At 39.6% G+C, this 22,460-nt stretch overlaps 1 protein-coding gene across 6 annotated transcripts in view; it reads left to right on the top strand.

Moving 5' to 3' along the window:
• The first annotated feature begins 812 nt into the window (after window positions 1-812).
• Window positions 813-22,460, top strand: part of nfat5b (nuclear factor of activated T cells 5b) — a 40,381-nt gene continuing 18,733 nt past the window's right edge. For 3 of the 6 annotated variants that reach the window (XM_086287641.1, XM_086287633.1, XM_086287657.1), the window contains exon 1: window positions 813-1,109. In XM_086287641.1, coding sequence (XP_086143767.1) covers window positions 1,037-1,109 — 73 coding nt within the window. In that variant the 5' untranslated portion in view covers window positions 813-1,036. Of the gene's footprint in view, window positions 1,110-20,446; window positions 20,575-22,460 lie in introns of those variants that run through there. The other 3 variants (XM_086287625.1, XM_086287617.1, XM_086287649.1) reach the window with 2 other exon arrangements.

Here is a 22,460-nt window from a genome sequence, read left to right as displayed (position 1 = left end):
AAGGGTGATCTTGAGAGCAGGACTTCCATAGGGCTGCCCACAGGACAACTCAAAGGGGTTCCCAGCCACTTCGATAATGAACTACAGTATGGTGTTTTGTTGCTCGCTGTTTCTGTTCTTTTCTTGGATTTTGGGTTCCCCAAAACATTTCGCTTGTATTTCCATTATTAATCTATACTATTTTCTATTCATATGCTGTCTTAATTCTTTTACACACATTCATATTCTGCACATTCAGATTTTTTGCATAATGACTGAAACTAGCACCACCGAAGGAACAATGGGCTGGGAGGTCAGTTTCTTGATCATTAATATGCAAATTGTCATGACCATTGATCAACAACCACTGATCAAAGCTCAATGATCAAATGGTAAATGGCCTGCATTTGTATAGCGCTTTTCTAGTCCCTAAGGACCCCAAAGCGCTTTACACTACATTCAGTCATCCACCCATTCACACACACATTCACACACTGGTGATGGCAAGCTACAATGTAGCCACAGCCACCCTGGGGCGCACTGACAGAGGCGAGGCTGCCGGACACTGGCGCCACCGGGCCCTCTGAAGTGTCTTGCCCAAGGACACAACGACCGAGACTGTCCAAGCCGGGGCTCGAACCGGCAACCTTCCGATTACAAGGCGAACTCCCAACTCTTGAATCTGCATATAAATAAAACGCTCGTGCCCCCCCATACCCCTCGTGTCTCTGGTAAGCTACTACACAACTCCCAACGATCTTACGTATCCCCGACGGCACTTTTTACGTGTTGCGTCACGGCTGTAGGCGTGACTATCCACGTGAGCCAGTGATCTCTGCTGGTCCGCTGACAACAAACATGCGTCGTTGGCAGCCCGAGGGGATACTCTACAGCAGAGTAGCGGCGGGGGCAGTTAACCAGCTCTAAGGACACTCTCACGCTAGTAGCGACCGCTGTCCCGTTCAAAGTTTTGGGGCTTTCTGTTCGGAGAAACAATCAAACGTTTTAGCGACGCTGTGTTTGACGGTGTCCGGTTTCCTCACACTGAGGGATTGCAATGCCCTCTGACTTTATCTCCCTTTTCAGCGGGGACCTCGACCTGAATTCACCCAGATCCTTGTACTCTAAAGGTAAACATTTTTTATTCACGTTCTCTCTCGCTTGTCACTCCCATTTGCCACTTTTCGGAGTTTACATGTGCGACTGACCGCCTGCCGCGTTTGGTCTAAGGGTTTAAACAAGTGTGTGCGTGGGTGTGTTTGTTGGAGGGTTTTTTTGTGCGGTGGCTGAACTCCCTCCTTCACTCTCATTCATCTGTAAACCATCTCTAAAACGCCTGCTCAAAATAACGTGAGGTACTGAATCTCTTATAGATAATTTATAGATATTTCCTGTGTGTACTGTGTCGTGGGATTGGCCCTTGAAGCAACGTGGAATGTTTTTTCAATTATTATTATCTTTTCTCAAAACTAAAGCCCTGGGCAGCTGCATGCACACCGGTCAGACCAGTTTACCAATTCCCTGGCAGCTGAAAAACGGTGATATCTATGTTCTGGGGGTTGTTTGAATAGGCCATCAGTGACCCCCGCCCCCCGAAGCACTACATATACAGGGCACTGCCCCCAAAGCAACGCTGTAATGGGATCATGGACATGAACTGTGAGAGCCTCATGCAAGCTTTTACATAGCATAGCCTAACTTAAATGAACTTAACTAGGTGTAAATTTAGAAAAACACAAAACAAAAACAGCGTCATTTTGTAGTACCCTGTTAATTACATGAATGAGTTTATCCATACAATAGGACACACATGTGGGAGCATGCTGCTTTGCATGATACTAGTGAGAAAAGTGGAAAAAATAAGTCTCCCAAAACTGTCATATGTAGAAATATCTTTTGGAAGCGATTTCATCCAACAGGGGGTGTGCAAAGCTAATATCAGTTTTTAAGGTTAAGAATAGTATGCTACCCTTTTCTTATAGCAGTGGGTTTCAGCAAACGAATTAAGTGGGTGGCTTCATTCATGCTCGTGCGGAAACTTTGCATCATTAAGAATCTTAATTGGAAATCTGTTGCCAGTTTTAACCTGAAAGTGTGAGTCGATAATGGGAAAATAATATAATTAGTAATTTAATTTATGGGTCTTTGTAAAACACAAAACCAAAATGCCATAATTCTGTAAATCAACAACTGATTTTCCTGGCAAACGCTGCTTTTACAATGATCTTAGACTGAAAAACATGTTCTTAAATAAACATGAAGGTCGTGGTGCAGAATTCAACGCTCAACTTTACTGCGGCTGATCATGAAGAGAAACGATCATGACTCAAGATAACATGCAATAATGACACATTGCCTGAAAGTATATTTATCATCTTTCTGTAGAAACGTTTTGCAATTTGCAATAAGTTGGAGAGAAAAAGTTGAAAAGTTGAAGCATTTAGGTTGTTTTAGAATGTCGCACTTCCATTGCAACCTCTGTCCAGAATTGTGAAATGCTTCCTCTTGTTATTTCAAATTGTCATGCTGTGGTTTTGGTTTGTGTCAAACTTTGAAACTATTACCCAAATGGATGCTCACAAATTGTGTTATATCATTTCGCTGGCTCAATCACTGGAAATGTGCAGCAATGAAGACCTTCTCTGCCTTTTCTCCCTGCCCTAGCATATTTACCAGAATATTAACATCTTTTTCATCAGCTGCTTTCCTAGATTCAGGAGTCCATTAATGTAGTAAACAAGTTTAACCCAGTATTGCTTTTATTTTACCAAATATGTGTTGCACTGGCTGCTCATATTAAACAGTACTAAAGTTTAACATGGTCAAGTAATTGCTGTGAACCAATAACCCACATAGCAAGGAGGTCTGGCCTGGATCTTGTACCAAGCCCGTACTGCTGGCTGACTTCTGGCATGATATGACGTATGTCATCCAGATATGGGCCAGGCCTGGCATAGGTGGTACTGCCTATGTGATGGCATGCCACATCCGGCTCGATTGTGGTTTGGTTTATGTGGCCCAGGCCCATAGAAAACAGGTCTGGCCTGGATCTGGCATCAAGCTGGCACTTCTGACTGATTGGTGTCATGGCAGGGTGTATGTCAACCAGATGTGGGCCAGGTCTGGCAATGATGGCACTATTTATGTTCCTGTTTTCCTATTTTAGTTAAAAGACCCAAATGCCATGTTGCAATACTATACTGCTATGGTAGCCAACATTTCAAATGCAGGTTATTGAGTGTACACTTTATCCAAAACCTAGTGACGGTTTACTCATGTTTACCACCTACTGAGCGAAAGGTTAGTGGTTCAATCCCTGACTCCTCCAGTCTGCATGTCAAGAGTGTGAATGTAGTTAGGAAGCACTGAGTTTAGAGAAAGTGTGTAAATGTGGCATGTTGTATAAAGCATTTTGAGTAATCCAGGACATGAGAAAAGCGCTATGTAAGAATCAGTCCATTCACTGTCTGAACAGAGTTATGTTACTTTTGCACTGTTTTGCATGTTCTGGCACATGTTGTTATTATTTGGCTTGATTAAGGTTCGCATTCGGCTGACATCTGGGGCCATAGCTGAAACTGTTATGGGCCAGCAGTGAGTCTACAACTGGCCCGTGGCTGCACACAACTTACACATGGCCCACATACTGCAAAGAATGACGGCCCTTTGGTGGCCCAGATCAGGTTTGCCAGAGGTAGTCCACACATTGGCCAGCACAGGACCACCAGTGTGTCTGCAACTGGCCTTAGGCTGGCCCATGTGTGGGCCACCTCTGGCAAACCAGATCTGGGTCACCAAAGTCCCATCATTCTTTGCGGTATGTGGACCATGTGTAAGCACATTGTGTGGGCCAGATCCGGGACATACCAATTTCGCTATGTGGCAAAGTTCAAACTGCTCTAAATACTAATTTTTAAACAATTTCTTCTGTGACATAAGAGAAAAGTGATAATAAATATAGTAAAAATATTACAGTAAAAGCAACTTTACTTCAATGCTTTTGTAAGCAGCATTGATCATTCCCAGTAATGCTCAAGGATAATAAGATAACAATTTGTTTTTGCTGTCAATTATATAATTTAACTTTTTACTCCTAACTCTAGACCGTGAACTCTTATGCACCACATAAATCAGCTAAAACTCCTTTGAGATTAAGGCCAGTGGTAACTTGTTTTTAAACCTGTTAATCGCACAATTGTGTGTCGACACCATGGTCTGTTTAGTGGAGAAGCTGGGTTTCACTGTGTTGGGTATGGTCCTGATAAGGCCCACTCTTCCACAGTTGATTTTTTTTTTTGGAAAGAAAGCCCCAGTTATCTTTTAACTCCTTCACATCAGCTTAAGTCGTACCCCAGCCCAGAAATAAAATATACTGTCGATCAGAATTTTTTGCTGGTTTTTTTTATTTTTATTTTTTATTTTTTTTATAAATAGGTAATGCTCGTCTGTAAAATGCCTTTCTCACACAAGTGGTCACAAAGAGCTGTCCCCAAGATAGAGCAAGATGAGTAAGAAAATAAATGCCATTTAAAACAATAGAAAAGCTGCATTAAACAGCAAAACATGATGAGGAACATATTTTTAGCTTGCTGTTGCGACAGAGAATGTAAAGTAAATCCAATAAACAATAGCACTCAAGACAAGACTGTTTGCTATCTTTTACTGATGGAATGTAAGTTAATGCATGTAATAAAATGTCTCTCCACCAGTTTCACATTAAGTTGAAGAATGTTATGGGTTCTGCACTATCTATCCCAGTTAACAATTGTACGACCCTCAGATCTCGACATAGTTTTTTTCTCTCTCTTTTTTTTTTTTCTATTGACACGACCAAAGCCTGGTCAATCATTACCTTGCTGGTTGCACTGTGTATAAACCTGGGCTTAAATAGCACTCTATTAATATTGACTCTGCTGTGTTAAGCAAACTTAGCGGCATGCTCTTAGAAATATTTGACTCCCTTGAAAGCTCATTGAGATCTGATGACGAAAGAAACAATATCATAGAGGGGAACCGTCTGAAAAAGAGCAGTGCATTAAGAGTTGGCGCTTTACTCTGAATGTTTCTGACGCAGACACGTCGCCATCTGTGGACTCTAATAAACTCCTGTATTTGGAGATGTAAATAAACTCATGAGTCAGTGGTCTTGGGAACTTAAGCTCATTGTGAACACGGTGAAACGCACAGTAAGGTAACTCACAATCTTCATCTTTTTTAACATCAACCCAGACCTGTTCGACGTACTTTAAACCATCGCCCTTGTAGATATATATTTGTGTGTCAAGTTTGCCTGGTGTCATAATAAGATCACACATGACACCATACCAGCAATATGTTGATTACATGACATGGATTTCCTCCTCAGCTTTACAATATTCAACACAGCTTTGTGAGCACAATTTGCATTGCGTGCAATGAGTCCTGTGAAATGGGGAATGTCTACAAACTGCTTACTGGTAAAATCTCTTCACTTTTCGCTCATACCCCTCTTCCTCTGCCATTTATAAGTGCCTATCATAACTGTTTTCTATATCGGGCCTGCTGTATAATGTCCAGACTGACTCTGTCTCAAAGGACCTTAACATTTATTTTGACTGAAGGCCATTGAAGCTCCATTATGGCTCCTCGCCCCACAAAATTACTACTCCTGTAGTTATACTCTCTCTGAGGCCCAGCCATGTTGACAGAGCTAGTGGTGGTTTTTGTTTGTCTTTTGTGGCCTGGAAGTGTTTTATGATATTAATTGTTATGAACAAAGCTACATGCAGCTGGCAACTTGACTAATCTAAGGAAGAAGTAGATCAGAGTCGACTAGCGAAAGTGGAATGCAGACAGACGGGCATCTGGACTAATGGCATGTTCGGTCTTCTATCCCCCAGTGTCTCTGTTTAAACATGACATGGCTGTGCAACTGTTACTTTCTGCACATACTACCAAAGTAGCTGTAGTCTTGCTTTTAAAATAGAAGAAATGTAACACTATTATTAAAGTTGAGATCTGTTTTGTCTGGAGTAGTGAGCTGTTTAAGAGTTAGGGGAGATGGAGAACATTTAGTTTTTATGATCATCTTCAAGTAAAATACAATCTCCTATTGTAATATAAATCACAAATGCCAGTGCTCGATGCGTTCATCTTCAGGGTTAACTGTTAATGAGCTCATTCACTGCTCCTAAAAAGCCATAAAGTAATTCAGATTACTCACATCTAAATGCGGCCCAAGTGTTCTCACTTACCTTCTTTGAAATCTCTTTGATCAATCATTAACACTAACCAAACTTCAATAAAAAGTCTAATCAGTGTCCGGTCAAAATATCGCCTTTTCTGGTATTTACTGCACACTGGTGACTTTGTTTTGGCTGCGGAAAATCAATATATGAGCTTTTTAACCAATCAGAGCACTTGAAGTTTATACTAAAGTGTGTGTGTGTGTGTGTGTGTGTGTGTGTGTGTGTGTGTGTGTGTGTGTGTGTGTGAGAGATTGTTGAGGTCAACTATTGAACTACTTTTTGCCATACGTATAGATCTCCAAAATCTCCTTTGTTGTATTGCAGTGAACACAAAAGCCGTGTTGAGATTTAATGCTTAAAAAAAAAAAGAGAAATATTTTACAAAAACGAGCACGTTTGTAATAATTAGCACTAGTATCACATTTGTGTCATACATATATAAAAAAATGTGTGTTCCCAAAGTTACAAATACCTTTTGTAGACATTGAAAAGTGTTCGTTTTTGAAACTGCAATTCGACAGCTTTGCGCGCACCTTTATAGATTTTACGACGTGTAATGAAGTTGCCGAAATCACGGAACTTATAAAGTATTATACGCGTCTTTTAAAGTTTTTCCGTTCTGCCAGAAACTGGCCTTTAATAAGTAATCAAGTAAAGATTCTTTGTCTCCTTGGCCTATTTTAGGTGAGCAGGTTAATTGTGTTCATGAATTGTTGCTCTCAGCAAGGAGATTATCTGCCAGACAGGTGTTGCTGTGCAGCAGGATAGCTCTGAGAAAAAAATACAGTAGTGGGTTACGAAGCGGAGCATTGCATTGTATTTGCCCCACTTAATTTTGTGTCCGTTACCATGTTTCAAAGAGTCCTGTCCACAGTACTGTCTGGTTTACCGCAGTTCAGGATTTCCAATGCAAAATAACAGGAATAGGACTCGAGCATAGCGCCTGAACGCTTCTGCTTGCACAGATCTTGGAGAATATTTCTCAACACTATTCTGTGAAAAGCCCAAAGCACCTGTGACATCTTACAGCCTGCCCTTGCGTTTCTGGCCCAAGGAAGATGATTCTGAACTAAGACATTAAATATTGAGTGCGGTGAATCTTGGCTTGCCGCACTCTTTCCATTGGCAGGTGACATGCGGCAGTTTAAGGTGTCAGAAACTCATAACTAGGCTGTAAGCGCAGTGTGTGTTATATTCTGGTTCAAAGTAAGAGGCTGTTAAATTGAATTCACACATTTATTCATTTATTTTTCTTTCTTTCCTGTTATTTCTAAATAAAAGCAAATGTACATGCAAGTTCCTATCAAGCCAGTCTGTGTTTGTGTATAAATACATAGTGGTCAGTTTACAATAATTAACAAATAATAAAATGATAAGACTTTATTGTCTAATTGTTAGACAAATAGCAACCCAAAACGTGTTTACTTTAGAGTATGGTGTTTTAAATGTATGCTGAAATCAGAAACCCGAACACGTACTTTGGGTAATCCGATATACTAACCTTACAACAAACCCCTTCTCCGTGGAGCTTATCATATTCCGTTTTTATTGAGACAGTGCCAGAGAGCTGTGGATTGAAATGGTCTTTAAGGATCGCTCTCCAAAGTGGTTTGATTGTCCTGCAGCAGTCGTCTTGCTGCGTTGTTGTTCTGACCACTGTTACTGCACCATGTTGGTTAAGTGAATGATGCTTTTATTAGTTAGCTGTATTTAGCATATATCATTCCATCAGTTTTCATCTAATGCAATACCAGTTGGCAGTGAGACATTAAACGTAGTGCTATTGAAACATGATAACATGCACAAAGGACCTGTTGACTAACTTCATGTATGTGTTCACACATGGTTGCTGGCACGTATATTTAGGGTTGGGCTTTTTCTTTCAGGCAGTTTCACACAGTACATAGTAGTATCTTGTGTTGTTCTAAGCCCCTACATTTCTACATTTTAACCAAAGCTGCATAAATACATCAAATTGAAATTGCCACCTTCCCCCCCCCCCCCCCCCCCCCCCCCCCCCCCCCCCCTTTGTCCTTCATGCTGTTTGGGCTTGATTGAGACTGCACATGTGGCTCTCTTTTGAGACTTTGAACTGCATCCATGGTTTTATTTTCCTGCAGATCCAGAGCCAGAGCTAAGGCAATTTTCCTTCAGTGCTGAGTCAGTTTAATCACATCTGTAGCCGTTTGTTAATATCCTGGCACAAAATGAAATGAAAGGTGAATCTGAGGCTGTGTTAAGGTCTGCAAGCCAGTTCAAGTAGAAGAAACGTTACTTGGTTATGAACATATGATATATTCTCTTAGCTTTTTTTCTTTCTTTTTTCCCCTCCCCGGCAGGTACAGAATAGCTGCTGTCATCTAGCTTCAAAATCCTGTTGTAGGTTTGTTAAGCCTGTAAGGGATTTTTTTTCTCCCTCTTACGTTTGACACATTTTGTCACAGATCTGAGTTTCCTCACACAAAAAGGTATTTCATAACATTCAGTAATGACGAATTCTTTGTCACAAAGTGCTCAAGTGATCCACCTCGCAAGCCAGCAGTTGTGGTATGCCAGTATCCTGAGTATCCTGAGTCATCTGGCTTCCCCAGCAGACCGGCAGGTAATTTGTGCTGGAATGAACTGGAGCATTGATGTCCTCCTGTATCCTGTCATTGATTGTATCCTTGCTTGTTCTTGTTGTTGTGCACTCTCACTTGGCCCACATTCAGTCCAGCGAAGCCAAGAATATACCTTTTACGCCACACAGATGCATGCGCAGGGTTTAAAGTAGCGTCTGCACAAACACAACAAGTTGGAGTGCATGCAAACATCTGCACGGAGACTCGTCTTCACCCTCTGATAACACTGTTTGCATTAGACAAGAACCCTGACCAAAAGTATCAGCTTTTCCCCCCCTTCTCCTGCCTGGCAACCACCAGTTGTGAACGCCTGCTGTGAAATCAATTGCTATAGTCCCAGTCTCGCAGGCCTAAAGACCACAAGGGAAAAATCTGTCTTTGGTTTGGTCACACTTTTTCAAGTTTCACTACCACTTAGTGGTTAGTTAGCAAGTGTTTGCTGTAGTGCATTGACTTTGTCTGCAATGTGCTGTCAATCAAAGCAATCAGAAGGAGGTTTTTGATGTAGCAACCTCTTTGTCGTTTGTTGCTAGGTGAAACTGTTACCAGTCTTCAGGAAACCCTTGCTTACTGGTTGGGGCATACACATTTTTCCCTAGACACTGATGGGTCTCCAGACCTGTGTGACCTTACCAAACAGTTTTTCCTTTTGTACTCTGACATTGAAAACATTTTTTTAAACTTTGGCATTATTTTTATTTTGTCTGGTTTACTGCAGCAATTTTGCCCTCAGCTTTAAACCCCACATTGTTCCACAAAATTCAAAGAGTTAAAGATGTGCTTTACCTTTTATTGAGTTTTTTTAAACTAAATCTGATTATAAAAGTATAATGATGGTATTATATAGACGTTGCCTGATACAAAATAAACCTGTACTTAGGTTGGATAATCATTAATCGTGTCAGTTTTTTATGATAAAATCAAATCTTAAATATCTAGAGCGTGACATCTGGTCACAAGGCTGCTAACTGCATTTTTTTTTTCAAAACATTCGGTAGCTATTTAAGTCACTGCTTATCTGCTTGATTGCATTATGGTCTTTTTAACCTTGAGGTGCCCTGCCATAGTTTCTTGTTAAATCAAAGGTCAGGTTCATTTATTAGTTTGGCACAGTTTTTTTGTTTTGTTTTGTTTCTTTGTTTTTTGATGAGTCAAATACCAGTTCATTAGAAGAAAAAAACTGTTCATTTCTCACCATATCAACAAGCCACAGCTTGCTTAAACAATGAGCAACAGAAATATGAGTCTGCATCTTTTTTCTCCTCTTCAGTGAGTGAAGGTGCAGACTTAAGTGTGCAGTCTGACGTAAACCTGTTTGAGCACGTGGGGCAGAGTAGTAAGCATGCTATTTGGGAGGAATTTTTGCCTTAGGTGTCAACAGAAATTACATAAAGAGGGCTTCTAGATCAAAAGCTGTTGTTGGGTGCCAATCTTTGCATGTCCAGGCAACTAGACTAACATGCAGACTTCAAATTTCAACACAAGTTCCAATATTCCAATATCACCCCTTGTTTTTGTTTTTCAGTTAGTGGCCTAAACCCTGCCATAGCAAACTGCATTTTGCGATAGAGGAGTTTGATTAGTCTTTGCCATTCTGTTGTGACTTTTGCCTGACAACTCATTCTCAATCCTTATTCGGAAGTAAATCTTCCTATATAAGTGGTAAAGTTATAGGCTTAGTCTACAGGCTGTCTCACAACAGTTTGTCAATAGAAATCTTGAAAATATTACAAAGAAGTAAAATCTACAACACAAGGATAAGAATTCAAAGCAGTTATTGTTCTGAAAAACATTGGTATTAGGAGCTAGTCCTACATTCTGGACTTTTTCAGTGTAGATTTAGTGCACCTCAAGACCTTCCCAGTGAACTTTAAATGTTGTCTCAGTGCCAGATTTTTTTTTTTTAAATGTTTATTTCCCCCTTCTTATCATTAGAGTCAACAGCTTTCATCAGAAATCAGCCCACAGAGTTTCCAAAACTAGACCTTTGTGATACTACAAGCTATTTTTGCGTAATGTTATATACTGACGTGCAGTGGCTAATGGAGATTTATTCGCATCTTTGAATCATTATCTCCATCATTTGCTCACAGATGCTGATTTTATGATGTGCATACATACTTTATATTAATTATGAAATGAGTTGTTGCATTAAAAAGTCTCAGGGTAGTCCAGGATAGTATTATATTAAAAAGACTCGGAAGGTCTTGCTGATAGTGACTGTTCCAGTCTAAGAAGCTAGGGTGCTGTCCCCCCCCCCCCCCCCCCCCCCTTTTTTTTTAAACACCCTTGTAGGGCTGTTCGATATAACAATTTATATCGGATGATGATATAAAAACGTCTATTGTTTCATTTTACGCTAACGTTTGTTTCGTGGTGTCGCAAAATAAACTGTTTACGGTAATATTTTTTCATCGTTTTGATGGTCACTGTATTAATTTCTTAAAGTTCTCTCTTTCTCTTACATTTAATATAACCACACTACAGATGGACAAGTGCCTGTTTTTATGCGTTGTCGTTAGCAACAACGACGGTAAAACCATCGCGTGTCCGCTTGTTTATTTTCCAAATAAACCTTTCACAACAAAGCTCAAGATCCTGTTGAGACTTTTCAAAATAAACTGAATCGCGTGAAAGAGCAGATTATTTACGGATGAGAAGCAAAAAAGAGCCGTCAGGTGCTAAAAAATAAACCTTAGACTAAAGCGTTAGAACAGGCTTTTCCCCGCAGCACGCCGTGTAATAAATATTTCCAAAGAAAACGGCGGCCCTTACAACTTATGTCTAAAAATGCATAGTTTCATACATCGTCAGAAATCCCTGTTTTACCACATTGTGTGTGTGTGTGTGTGTGTGTGTGTGTGTGTGTGTGTGTGTGTGTGTGTGTGTGTGTGTGTCTTCTGATTCACTGGAAATGGGGACTTGGAAAACTTCTCATCAGCAGTTAGACATGAATTCGCTGGAAATTTTATGGTTTGATCTTTTTTTTTCTTCTTTTTTTTAAAGTAATTATTTTCTGCGACATTGCAGATAAAACACGTTTTTCTTTTTTTTTCTTTTTTTTTTTTGAAGGGTGAAAAAAAAGGTTGATATACAGACATGCAGTTTCTACAGGAGTATATACCATCGCTCTCTGATAAGTTTACTTCGTATGTTACAGCCGGCTCATAAAGAATATGAATAAAATTTCATTTCCAGCATTCTCTCGGCTAGTGTTTGCACTTTTAGTATTTTAATTCAGGTGATGGCACATGGGCCACACACTTAGGTTGCAAAGGGGTGCATATGTGATATGTAAAATCGAGTACTCAGCAATGTAATCTGCCTTTGTAAACTTTTATGAGTGAATGGGCTGTTCTAAAGAGCACACTGAATTTGAGCATGGTACTGAAATAGGATGCCACCATTGAAATAAGTCAGTTTGTGAAATCTATTCCCTCGTAGGTAGTCCACGATGAACCACAATGTAAGTGATTGCAAACCATGGCAACTCGGCCACCAAGTGGTAAACCACTAAAGTTAAGAGTGAGGTCTCCTGGTCGTAAGGCCCATGGTGCATAAAAACCACCAGCGTTCGGCTCACTTAATAACTGCAGAGCTCCAAACCTCCTCTGACATTAACACAAACAGAAAGGTATTCTGTTGATGTAATCTGCATGTGGTACCCTGATTTTGTCCATATAATGTAAATTCTTCATGCCGTCAGTAAGAAAAGATTCTGGACTGCTTTGTCAGTTGAAAACATTTACTTATTTATTTGGAAACGCAGGACAATCAAAACGTGTGCATGTATTAGTAGATGTAAATATACACGTTTTATGTGTAAAATTGCCACAGTGTGTCTGTTTGGCTCTCAAGTGGCGCCATCATGATGATGCACTGGTATTGAAGATTAATCTTTTTAAGAGTCTTTTTGTTTTCCTTCAATAGATAACGCTCCAAGTTTTTCAGAAAATTTAAACATCCTCGATGACCACCACATACGTGAGTAAAATGTGAATTTCACTCATTTAGTGGTTGCTGGAGGTCGCAAGGATTGTGCGTTGCCATGAGGTTGTTGACCGGTCTCTAGGCCAGTGTAACAGGCCTTTCAGCAAAGTCATGGTGTCTTTGAGTCTGCCGACCAATCACAGGCTGTGCAGGCTGGTCTCAGTGACACTGCACAAAGTAATGGTTAATATTTGCACATTTGGTTAGAATTGAAATTCACCCACACTGTCCCAACTGTGAGGCATCTACACAGACATAGATATGTTGTGTCGGTTGTCCCTGATCATGTAAATATTTATAGATTCATATGACATTACTGCAACCAAGGTTGCAAGGTTATCAGAATCCCTAATCTCACATTCTATAATTGACTTGTTTAAAAACAAGGTGTGACAAGGTTTAGGTTAAATGTGGCAAACACAATGGTAAGAATCTTATATTGTGACAGCCTTGCTTTCAAAGCTGACCATGCTGTATTTGCCAGCCTTTGTGTAAGCCGTCCACTGCAAATAGTTTGAATTCCACTGCTTTTTGAAGTCAAGCTTTCAGGTTAAGTTGAATGACCATTTTGTCTTTTGGGGCCACTGGTAAGCACAGAGCTAAAGGTAGATGGGTTTAAGAGCATTAAATTCAGTCAGATTGTCACTATTTTCTTTTCCAGTAGTATCTGCTGACAGTAAAACAGACTCCATTGTGGTACTGTTTAGATAATAAATATGATAATTGACCTACCTTGCTTTCAAAGATGACTTGTGGATGTGTGGTTTGGCCCTCATAGAGTCTCAGCGGGCATTTTTTTTTTTGATGACGCATGGAAGTTGTTCCTGGTTGCTTCAGGATTAGCTGGGATAAAAGGGCTACATGCCACAAATGCTGAACCTGGTGTGACACAAATAACTTGACCCGCTCCAAGGCTTCACTGACTTTTACGTTGTTAGATCGCTGTGTGGAAAGAACAGTCTGTAAGATTTTTTTTTTCTTTTCAAAAACGTGACAAGGACGAGGTGATGGTCAAAATAGAAAATGTTGACATAACTCAAGTGAATACATTGTTTATTTCAGATGCATCTAATTAAAAACACACATTCTAAATTTGTACTCGGATTGTTTTTCCTTTTTAGGCCAACTTTTCCAATATACACTGAAACAAAAGTTGGGGAATTTACATTTCTATTGAGAGGAAAGATGAAACTTTGTCTTTTTAAGTATTTGGGTAAAAACAGTGTTTTTTAAGAGTTAGATGGGCACAAAATAGTTACCGTTAAAGTGAGAAAAGTTGGTTTATGTTCCATGTATTCTCATGCAAACTCAGGTAAGTGTGAAAGCGTTTTTACATATGTCACTGTACACTTCGCACTTTACACGTATTATGCAGCTTTGTGAAAAACTTAGTGCACCTTGTGATTCCGTAGCTTTAAGATCCACCTTTAGCAACAATAACATAAAGCAATCATTTTCTGGAAGATTGCCAGTCTTTCATGTCACTATGTCTGAATTTTGGCGCACTTATTTTTGCAACTTAAATTCGTTGAGGTTTGTTTACTTTCGTTTTCCCCGGTCCTTGTCAGGTCCTGGCACAGTATTTTGTTGTGGTTCAGGTCTGGACTTTGGATGGACCACATTGATTATTTCCATTTTCTGTCATTCTGTTGCAGATTTGCTGCTGTGCATGGGATCATTGTCCTGTTGCATAACCCGTTTTCTGCCTCACATTTAACTCTAGAATACTTTAGTATACAGAAGAGTTTATGGTTGACTGCAAGTTCTGCCAAGCCCAAATCATCAGCCTCCACCACCGTGCTTGACAGTTGGTATGAGGTGTTTGTTCTGATATATTGTTTGTTTTTCACCAAACATGGAGCTGTGCATTATGGCCAAAAAGCTCCTCTTCAGTTTCATGTGTTCAAAGAATGTTTTCCACTTGTGGTCAACTTGGAGAAAAATGGCCTAAATTATTTGGAAACCTCCCTTCCCAGATTTAACGGCAGTAACAATTGCTTCTCTAAGATCATTGCTAACATCCTTTCTTGTCCCCCCCCAATTTCGTTAACACACATCTGAATGCTCCAGACCTAAAACCTGCTACAACATGTGCTTTAAAAAAGGTGCTCACAGTTTCTGATGATCAGTTAACCAAGTGCATTTGATTGTCAGCACCTGGCTACTACTTAGCATCTAAATTCCTATGGAAGCAGTGAGGGTGTATTTGGTTTTTCACAGGACTGTAGCTTAGTATTACTCCATAAAACACACATGAAACAACTGTGGTTTCACAAATAGTTTCTTCTTGTGCTTTGGTAAGTCTTCTGAGTTTCTTCATCAGGTAAACTGCCAAACACAATGATGATGGTGTTGTGTTTTTTTTTTTTCTTTTCCCAAATGCAATATGTGGTTAATACCAATACAATATAATACCAACACTGCCTGCTATTGTGCAGTAGGTTGAAAATCAATCACAGTAAGCTTTGTTTCAACAGTTTTGTAGTCATCATGTGTGATGCAATTATTTAAGAAATAAGTGACAGTGTGTTGTCAGAATGAAAGTTATTTTGTTTGATAATAACTTAATAATGTTATAGAAGACTCTGTTTTTACTACTTAAATTTAGACTTTTTTTCCCCATCTGAACTTGTTATCTACATCTTTGTTCCCTCCAGATTATGTGTTTTAAATATGTATCATTACTCTTTATTAGTAGGATATTTGATTTCATATTCTGGCAAAAATTAAATAAATTAGAAAATATGCATTTTTTTTCCACTAGTGATGTAATTAATAAAACAGTTTGTCCTACTATTCGTGGGAAAGTGGTTTAATACTGGGTGGGTGGTTGTCATATTCGGGATTACTCAATTAGCCAAGTACTACCTTCACTGTATTTTTTTTTTTTTTTTTTTAAATACGTGGCAGTAACCAAGAGTTCTGAGAAGTTTATGGACAAATACATTGTAGCATTGAAGAGTATGAACACATTGGCTTATGCTCTACACAAGTAAGTGGTGGTGGCAGCCTGTCAAAATGCATTGTCCGGACATGCCTTCACAGCATCAGGATCATGACAGGAGAAAAATGGTGGGCTTGTCAGAGAGGTTAATGAAAACAGGGCAGAAGCGATTGTAACACAACATTCCTTTCTATGGGCCACAACCATTAAAATAAAAAAAGGCAAAAAAATTTTATTTAACGACTTAATTTGTTATGCCAATGTAAATGTAGCTAGGTGCAGCAGAATTTGTTTAAATTCCAACTTTGATTTTTGGGTTATGTAATACCAGTCACCTGTATGCAGTGTGACAGATGCACTGCGTATATGGTCATGTATACGTAGTGCATCTGGTTTTGCATCTGGCTCATACGTATGTGCTGTATCTTGTTGGTGGTGGTATTTTGGGCTCATGTGACTTTTCCCATGTAATTACTGCAGAAGGAAACCGTGCAAAATCATTTCACTTATGCGCGTGCACTTGTCTACTCGTGCATCATTCCTGCATACATATGCCGACATGCTACATTCATATTGTGCACAGGTTTGTGACAAGTTTTGTTCAACTTGCCAAGAGGCTTTTGGGGTCAAGTCTTTGGTATTTGCCTTTTGATCCTGTGCTTTGTGTTGCTGTTAAACTGAGTTCCCCCCCCCCTAATCTTAGCCTTCAATGATAACATAAATATAAAAACATAATTCTCAGTTTTGAAATATGAGCCAATGTGTGATAACATGTTGAAGATTACTAGTGCTGGTTTGAAGAAAAAGTCACCACGAGGTACAAATAATTACCTTTTGTAAAGGATTTGTGGTACACCAAGGTTTGCCTGACATATTTTTTTATTTTTTTCAAATAAAAACAAATGCAGCAGATCACAAAATATGCAAGTTACTACTAACTTGCATATAGTCTGTTCTGTGTAACTGCTTTGATTCTTTCACTGTTCATACCGAGACTGCTGACTTTGACTGGCTCTAAGCTCTGGGTAGCTTTAGCGTTAACCATGTTGCCTATTTTAGCTTCTTTAAAATGTCCAGTGTAAGTATAAAACTAGGTCATTGCTGTTAGCTGTTAGTAGGGGGTGGTAAAAATAACATGGAGTGAGATTTTAGTACGATGTTATAAACTGAAGCCACATACCGATTTTTATTTATATATGTTCGAACTTCATTGCTCAGGTATAAACCTGTATTAATTTATGCCTTAATAATACTGCTTATTTTCTAATTTCTCCATGTTGGCTCAGAAGCGAGACAAACACTCAAAAGAGTTGTCTCTCGATCTCTGTTGCTATGGAGTCCCTGGTAGCCTACATGTAGGTCGGTTGTAAACATTTCAGGGTTGCTGTAGATGGTTTGCTGCAGTTGCCCGTCGATTAAGCTTGTGCTCCTCATTGCATTTTGTGAAATCCCACAAAGTCTTTGCAGCCTGAAATTTTTCAGCAAGTAGGTTGCACTACTGCTCGGTTTCTGCATGACAGGATTCCACATGACAATACCACTAACCTGTTGAGCAGGATGCACTGCAGCAAAGGGTCTGGAGCACAGTAAACAAGACGGGGAGAGTGTAGGTGGAGTGGAGGAGGGGGACAGAAGTGAGTTAAATCAGTTACTCGGCTAAAAAACCAGTGCCACGCCCAAGGTGCCAGGGCTAGTAAGAGCAAGCAGGAGGAATGTGAGGGAAATGAATGGGATTGTAAGTCCTACCATTCACATGGTGAGTTCTTTCTTCTTCTTTTTTTCATCTTAAGTCTGCACTACTTGCCACATAAACATATCACAAGACATGATGAGTATGATCTGTGCAGAATTCCTGATGTGAAACTCAGATTGTGAGTGTGTGTGTGGTTTGTTAGTTTAGCTGTGAATCAGTTCAGTTTTTATACACACATATTTCAGTGCATTGTTAGCATGAGTGCTACTGATCAAAACTAACCACATGTGTCAGTGTGAATTATTCTGGTTGTTATGATTGTCACAGAAAATGAGAGGTTTTGCTCTGTGGTCAGCGGACTGCACAACATCGCTGTAGTCTTAAGGTGAAATCAAAACATCACGTGGTGTGTGTGAGTCCGTACAGTTTATTGCCCAGTTAGCAAGGCTTTATTATTTTTTTTAAATCTTCAGAGTGAAAGGGACAGTGTTTTGTCACGTGTAAATAAAGAACTGCACTCTGTCTGTGCGTCAGGAAACAAACATGCAGCAAAATAAGAATTTTCATTCAGCCCTCTAAAAAAGTCCAAGGGACTGTGGAAACACTTTGAACAGGGCAGCCAGTGATTCGACACTACTGCTGTGAGAGAAGAGTACATATTTTCTGTCTGTGTGGTTGGCAATCTGTTTACTGGAAGGGCTGCTCACTGAGAGCACATGTTGCTGCATGTGCAGTCAGTGAGGCCCAAGAAGTTAAAAGTGTAAATGCACGGGCAGGGAAAGTGTTTTTGTGGCAGCGGTGGGATATGTTTGTGTGCATGCATGTGTGTCTCTGATTTTGTTTGGAGAACGGAGCCAAAAAAAAAAATAATTTTTTTTTAACCCCAGGAAAACCACACTAGAATCCTCTGTGTATGTGTGGTTCACTGGGAGTTAGGAGTTTGTTGGCTCCACTTTTAAGCCTCTTTCTGGGAACCAGCATTCCCTGCTCTTCTAAACCGAGCTGTAAGAGGCTGGAGGGCTTTGGGAATGAAGAGGCATGGGCTGGTTTCAGTATGTCCCAGGTTTGTCTTTTGTACACAGCGAGTGGTAACAATGGGAGGGTTACGTATCTGATATACACACCAAACCCTGGGACTCAGCTGCAAGTAATTAAAGCTGGCAGTTGGCAGAGAAGAGAGTCAGGCGACTGTAATGGCCGCTCTAAGTTCATACCATAATATTTGGATGATGAATCAGGCTGCTAGTAAAAGTGTTGTCATGCTGTTGACCCAAGGCTTTCTCCCTTCTCCATGTCCTGTTGCCCCAGAAGGGGGCACAGAGAGGAGAGAAAAGGCTTTGTATGACCCTGTTTTTGGTCTGTAATGAGATCTGCTATTTATTTTGCATGCTACAGCATTTGATATGTCTTAAGTTGCTGGCTTTTCCCAAAAGTGTACTCCGAGTCTTGACTAACTAGTTCAGATATATGATTCTACCGACCGTCCTCTGAGAAAAAATATGCAGCTTTCAGTTTTGGATGCTGTATAGTAGGGGGCAATGGGTGTATGCATAAAGTGCATACAAACAAATCTGTGCTTAAACTGTGCGTACAAAAGTTTCACTCACAAATTTTCTGACCTGAATTTGTTTGTGTGCTGCAAACAAATGAACTGCCTCAGACTGTGAGCACGAATAATCAAAGTCCTGCTGTCTCGGAAATATAAACAAATTTATATTGAAAGTAATGATGGCTTAATTTACCTCCCACCTTTATGAAACATACTTTTAGAGAAATTTTTAAAAGTTCCAGATATTTCACACATAGTCTTGAGTGAAAATGGGCATCATTTCATCCTCGATGGATGTCATCATCACAAACTAATTTCTTGGTATTTTCTCACTTGTTTTTTTTTTTTTTCTTTTCATCTTTAGTTGACACGTTAGATGTCTTTCCAATTTCTTTTTTATTTTCTTGCCTGTATTGATTTTTATTATTATTCATATTTTGCAGCAACTTTAATGATGAACTTCAACGATGGCATCATTTTTTTCATGTTATAATACAGTGTTGGAGTGCTGTTGCTTATATGTGAAAACATGGTGGATAAAGGCTCCTGTGTCAGTAAGAAATGTGCTAAATTACCTCAAATGAGGTCATTTAAACACTACAAGTTGCTTGTTGAAAAAGGGAGAGGTGTTAAAAGAGAGTGAACTTCCATGACCCCTGTGGCGACCTATCATCTCTGTTTACAGCCATTAGCCCGAGGCAACATTAGTGCCTTCTGTAGTATAACAGAACACACCTGAATCTCTGGCTGGACTGTTAGTAGCATGTTGCATTATAGCTAATGCAGCCGCCAGGCTTTAACAAGCAAGAAGAATGTGGTAAATTAGATAATATCTTTGCATTGGCTGCAGCTATGCTATTTTTATCTGTCTGTTGTGACATCAGTAGTTTTACAGAAGATACCAGATAAATTTGTAAATCTTTTAAAAACCATGATGCTGCTTTTCTGATATGCAAAGATTCTTTACATACATTTCCATCTAATGTCAGTCACATTATATAGCTTTGAATTCCCCTTGAATTTTTAGTCTGTCAGCAAATTGGGTGAAAGGTGTGGCATGACTATTCATACTTTAGCTTTAGTGAAAAGGTGAAGACGCGTTTGGCATCAGAACTGATGGTGAAATATGTTCCAGTGCATTGTTCCAATAGCCCTAGCTTTGTATCATGGGTATTTGTGTGTCATTGTGTTGGAGTCATTGCCAAGAAGGTCATGGTGGTTCTTATGACTGTGTAAGAGTGGTGATATGACATTGCTGTGTAATTATATAATTTCAGAAGAACGTATGAGCCAAAACCAAAAAGGTTTAATCACTTTCAGGTTTCCCGTTTACAACTCGGTCATGGAGCTGACACATTTGATGGTGCTCAACAAAAGCTGTTGAGATCCTGTAAATCTGTCACCTTACTGTCGCTTTTATTGGTTCCCCCCTCCTTTCACAACAGAGTCAGTGTATGACCTTCTTCCCAGAGAGCTGCAGTTGCCTTCATCCACTCAGCAAAGCCCAAAAGTCATGAGTCAAAAGAGCGGCGGAGAGGCAGGGCCTCTCCCTTCAGCTTCTCTAGCATCAGGTAGGATCCTGCTTCTCTTATCCTTATTTCTCCTCTGCAAGCAGGACTGATCATGCCCCACCCTGAAAAAAGTACAACTCATGTTATAGTCTGTACCTTCAGGCAAACAAACACCTGCATGTGGCAAGAAAGCCAGTCAGGCAACCATCGTGCTCCTCTGTGATTCTCACGTGAAGGAAAAAAAACAAAACAAACAGTAATAAAAGGCTGGTGAGGGAAGTTAATGGCAGCTGAACATAGCTAGCTGCCTGTATTCACATTGCTATGTACTATATGTTGTGGTCTCTTGTAGCAACAGTTTAGAAATATGGTTTATGCACATGTTTTAAGACAATGATATTAGTGCATAATGGTAATTAAACTGCAAAGTAGAACGATTGTAGACCATAAGAATATGAGGCCCCGGCAAAGGCCTGTTATTCATTACCCCACAGACTAAATCTACTTACCCATTTTTTTTTTCTTAGCCTTTTTTTCCAGAGAATTAAGAAGCTTTGAATGGCTGTAATCACCTTGTTGACCATTCTGCAGTTCCAAGGTGGAGCTATTATTTACAGAAGAAAATCTTCTTAATAGACCAACACGGAAGTCCAGTATAAATGAACAGCTAATGACTATTTCATACTAGAGCTGGGCGATATAAGATTTTTTCATATCACGATATGTTTTTTTCATTTCAGGCGATAAAGATATCTATCACGATATAAGCCAAATAACTATATTTGTAAGATTTAAATGTGCCGTTACTCACAAGTAAAATGTGAAATAATCAGCAGCTTGTTTTGATTTAAATATTTATTTCCCATAATAAGTTCAACTGGGTAGATGTACGTAAGGAACATGAGACCTTTTCAGATAAATAAAGGCAAATATTGCAAACTACACAAAAGCAGCCGCTAAAGCGTTTAAGTTTCAGAATAGAACAAGCGAAACAGACTACTAAATTGTCAGTTCCACTTACAAACAAAATATTAATTCTAAAAATAAATCTTAGTTTGTTTTACAGAAGAACAAACAAAATTGACTAACTGTCAATATCAAATAAACTGAGAACTAAAAGGAAATTCTCAATCTCTCCTTGTTGTATAGCTTAACTTTTCAAACAGTTTTAACAGTGACTTTAGTCTGACAAAAGCCGAATGACGAATTAGCGCTTCCAGTCAGAGATTGCGCATGCACCGCTTTATTGTATTTCCAGACTTGCTTTCGGCACAATTTACAGTGCGCGCTACTCTGTTTTTTTTGTCAGACTTGAAATAGCCGAAATACCTTCACACTACGGAACTTCTATGGCTCTTCCGCTCGACAATCTCTCCGGCGTTGGAACCATCATCATTTTTTTCTTCGGTAACCTTCGGTCACGCTCGGTTGATTTTTCTCTAGTTGGCACACTCATTTCCTCCATTACCGCTGGCTGCTTCCCAAACAAATACACATGTGCGGGTAACAAGTCACGTGACGTGACGCTGCGGCTGTGATTGGTTCGGCTCTGCGCTACTTAATTTGGATTGGCTGATGTTCTTTTTTTTTCTTTTTTTTTTTAAAGAGGACAAGAGAGATGAGGCCTATCGCAATAGTTTAACTTTTCTATTGAGGAAAAGTTATTTCGCAATACATATCGTTATCGTTCTATCGCCCAGCTCTATTTCCTACACAAGTAAAAGTTGCCCATTTTTTTGAGGACTGTTAGCTTGTTGAGAGCTCCAGATTTAGATCCGGATTGGAGGGTGAGTCACAGATTGTTGAATGTGTGAAGATAAGCATATCTTTTACCCGCCATTGTTGCAGTTGGGTTTATGGTTTCACGGTGGAAATTAACACATGAGAGTTTTGCAAAGATTCTAGAGATTAATTAAAAATCTCAGCATGTGCTTCTAAAAACAAAG

Source organism: Aulonocara sp. 'chitande type north' Nkhata Bay, linkage group LG1, assembly GCF_057382095.1.
Source record: "Aulonocara sp. 'chitande type north' Nkhata Bay isolate Kocher_YH1m ecotype deep benthic linkage group LG1, A_spYH_male_GT1.1, whole genome shotgun sequence".
Classification (NCBI taxonomy): Eukaryota; Metazoa; Chordata; class Actinopteri; order Cichliformes; family Cichlidae; genus Aulonocara; species Aulonocara sp. 'chitande type north' Nkhata Bay.
Note: the sequence above shows the minus strand (reverse complement) of the source record. Positions and strands in the feature narration are given on the sequence as shown.